Raw genomic sequence first — 3675 nt, forward strand, 5'->3', positions numbered from 1 at the left:
AATGCATTAGTAGGAGTTTCTCTAGCTTCTTGGAGATCATCAAGTTTATCCTATACACACAAACATATGATATGTCTATTTTTAGTGATAAAAATTCAATGAAAGAATCCAACAACCTATTGATAACTAATAGGGGCAGTAATCCAAAATAGCCATAAAACAGCCATAAAATAGCAGTCCATGATAGCCATAAAATAGGCATAAAATAGCCATAGAACAGCAATTAAATCAGTCAAAACACAGCCATGAAACAGCCATAAAATAGCAACCATGGCAGCCATAAAATAGCCTTAAAATAGCAGTCCATGATAGCTATAAAAAGGAAAAAATAGCCATAGAACAGCAATTAAATCAGTCAAAAAACAGCCATGAAACAGCCATAAAATAGCAACCATGGCAGCCATAAAACACCTTAAAATAGCGGTCCATGATAGCCATAAAACAGGCATAAAATAGCCATAGACCAGTAATTAAGTCAGTCATAAAGCAGAAGTCATAAAGCAGCCATAAAACAGCCATAAAACAACAACCATGACAGCCATAAAATAGCAGTCAATGATAGCCATAAAACAGCAACCATGACAACCATAAAACAGCCATAAAGTAGATACTAAAACAACAACCATGATAGCCATAAAATAGCCATAAAATAGCAATTAAAATAACAATCCATGACAGCTAGAAAATAGCCATAAAATAGCTGCCATGACAGCCATAAAATAGGCATAACATAGCCATAAAACAGCAACTAAATCAGCCACAAAACAGCCATAAAACAGCCACAAAGTAGATACTATAACAACAATTACGATAGCCATATAACAGTAAAGAAAATAGCATCCATGACAGCCATAAAATAGCATCTAAAACAAGAAAATTATAGAGTAACTTACAATAACAGCCTGTGTGTCAACATCAAGTGTTTTCCCTTTTAGTCCATTCCGAGTTGCAACAAACATTTCAGCTTGATTTGGTTCCTCTTTGTTCTCTTTTTTCTCATGCTACAGACCAAGATAGCAATTATAAAGTTATAACATACTAAAATTAGGGGAAAGTAATGAGTAGAGCATTTTAACTCAAACTTGACCTTACCAAATCAACACGCACTCTTGCAAACTTGATTGGTCCCATTTTATGCCTCCATTGCTGCTTCTTGCGATTTTCAGAATTTATAGCACACATGGCCTATGTTTAAAATAAACAATGATGAAAAAAATATATAAATTGAAAGAATTATACTTGATCATATCAAATAATAATAATTGAAATTCTCTAGATCACTTTGATAGTTGGAATACTCCAATATGCAATTAGTTTCTGAAATTGTATTTCTGGAATTTCCAAAAGACGATTCACCAACATATCCTCAATATTTCTAGAATATGGTTCAAAATGCTTTTTCTTGATTCTTGTTTTGTAACGCTTCCATCCTCCTTGAACACCAGTCATCACCCATAGGTTTGAAGATTTTGGAAGAATGAACTTTGACTACAAACACATCAATTTCATCATATCATATGAATAAAAAGATTATTAACATATGGCATAAAATAAAGATAAATGGAGCTTACATTAATATACTTCCAAATGCACTTTTTGATATGCTTAGGCACAACTTTCCAATTAGTGTACATCAAGGTAATAAAATCACTATTCCTTCCCATTGTTCCAATAAAATTAGTTAAATTCTTCACTCTTTGAGGATTTGGCCCCACGGCTGCTCCTTGATCAAAAGTCACTTCCTCCCTTTCTTCCTAAGTTCTTGCATAAATCTTTAGGCATCTAGTTTTTCCATGAGTTCTTTTAACCTTTGAATTATCTAAAAAATTGAGAAATAGTACAAATTAAAACCAAAGACAGCCATGAATCATATATGGAGAGTGAAATAGAAATTGAACAAGTATAAAAATTGAATAAGTATAGAAATTGGAAAGGGCAGTACCACACTCATATGGAAATAGAAATTGAACAAGTATATGCACGTTACTATTCCCGTGAGTCCTATATGGAATTGTATAATAGATAATGATAAAAAGAAAATCTAAATCAAATAGCAACAAACAAAATTACATCACCTGTTACATGAGCCTCTTCCATAACTTGATCTCCTTCCATATCAAAATTGTCACTTTCATGTTTACCAACATAATCTTCCTCATAGGGGATATGAACATTTTCTCTATTATTTGGGGATGGCCTAGATCTAGCATCCTTAGTAGATAGGACTTCAATATGTTCCTCTTCTCTTTTCACATGAATTCCTTGATCACCCAAAAAAGCATCAAGAGTCATTGCTGGATGCTTTAAGCTATTTTTTGAGTTTGTCAAGTTAGCTGGTTCTTTTTCAGCAGCTCTAGCATCCTCACCAATTGACTCAAAGTCATCTTCCTCTTCTCTTTCCACTTCTACTCCTTCTATATGCAAAAAGGCATCAAGAGCCATTGCTGGACAGTTTGCCTTGCTCTTCATCTTCTTAGCAATTGGTTGTTCTTCTAGTTGAACATTACTCCTCACTTGGTTATGGGAAGACCTCAAAGACCGGTTCATAACATTGTCTACAAGTGTTTCATTTCTCCCTTCCATTGAATTTTCCCTACTTTGTTTGTCTCAGATTTCTGAAATCTTCCTCTTAGGCTGTTGTGCTATTTTGGCTTGATTACTTCATTTATCACCTTTGGTTATAAAATTTTGAACTAGTTTTGTAGCAGAAGATACTTCCTTCATTTCAAATTCTTTAACTTTTACATGAGCTTGATACTTTTTTACCAGCCTTTTCTTCTTTGAAATTGCTCCGTTTTCCATTATGTTGCAGTATAAAAATATAAAACAACCATAAAATACAATTCCATACGCATCTAATAGGGGAAAGAGGTTACAAGAGAACCACAAATATGCAAAACAAAATGAAGAGCAAATAAAGTAATGAACCATAACAAACAATTGCCAAATTCTATATCAAAAATGTTCAGCAAATCAAGTTCAAAACTGCTAACATAAAGCGATAAATCTGACTTATATACCATAAAAGAGGGAAACAAGTCACTCAAAAGTCTTCGGAATCATATTCTTTATCCGATCCTGTGTTATACTCTTGGGAAAAATAGACTTCTAATTTGTGACATCGATGAGAACTTCATTAAAATCATTCCTTACCAAGTTTACTTCACCATCATCATTAGGTATAGAAGGAACCATCGAATTATCAAATTGCTCATTTTTATAAGTATCTTCAGCATCAATGTCAACTTGATCACTTATGCTAAATAGGTCCCTTGGAATAGTCTTCATTACATAATGTTTATCTTTATCAAATGCATCTTGCACATAGAAGCATTGGTGCACTTGACATGCCAATACAAAAGGCTCTTCCCAATAGCACTTTTTTTTAAAATGCACATATGTCGAGCCATAAGCATCCTCCCTAGCCTCATACCAATCACATTTGAACAATGTAATCTTAAATTTTCCATAGTAGTCCAACTCAATGATGTCATTCATTCTACCATGATAAGAAACATTTTCATGAATTGGATTTGCATCCTTTGTGCTTACAAAGCTTGTCGTCAATGCAACTAAAGTAACATCACTATTTTGTGTCTTGCGTCTTACCTCACATTGCCTAGTGTGAAATCTATATCCATTGATAAAATAACCAGAATATCTTTTTTCACATTG

At 33.4% G+C, this 3675-nt stretch overlaps 1 protein-coding gene across 1 annotated transcript; it reads right to left on the bottom strand.

The window, feature by feature from the left end:
- Positions 1–493: 493 nt before the first annotated feature.
- On the bottom strand, positions 494–2583 carry LOC130934344 (uncharacterized). Its single transcript, XM_057863922.1, has 5 exons — positions 2071–2583; positions 1282–1488; positions 1093–1185; positions 894–1001; positions 494–610 (listed from the first exon to the last, which is right to left on the bottom strand). The coding sequence occupies exons 1-5, from the start codon at positions 2581–2583 to the stop codon at positions 494–496; spliced, it is 1038 nt and encodes a 345-aa protein (XP_057719905.1).
- Positions 2584–3675: the final 1092 nt, after the last annotated feature.

Source organism: Arachis stenosperma, chromosome 6, assembly GCF_014773155.1.
Source record: "Arachis stenosperma cultivar V10309 chromosome 6, arast.V10309.gnm1.PFL2, whole genome shotgun sequence".
NCBI lineage: Eukaryota > Viridiplantae > Streptophyta > Magnoliopsida > Fabales > Fabaceae > Arachis > Arachis stenosperma.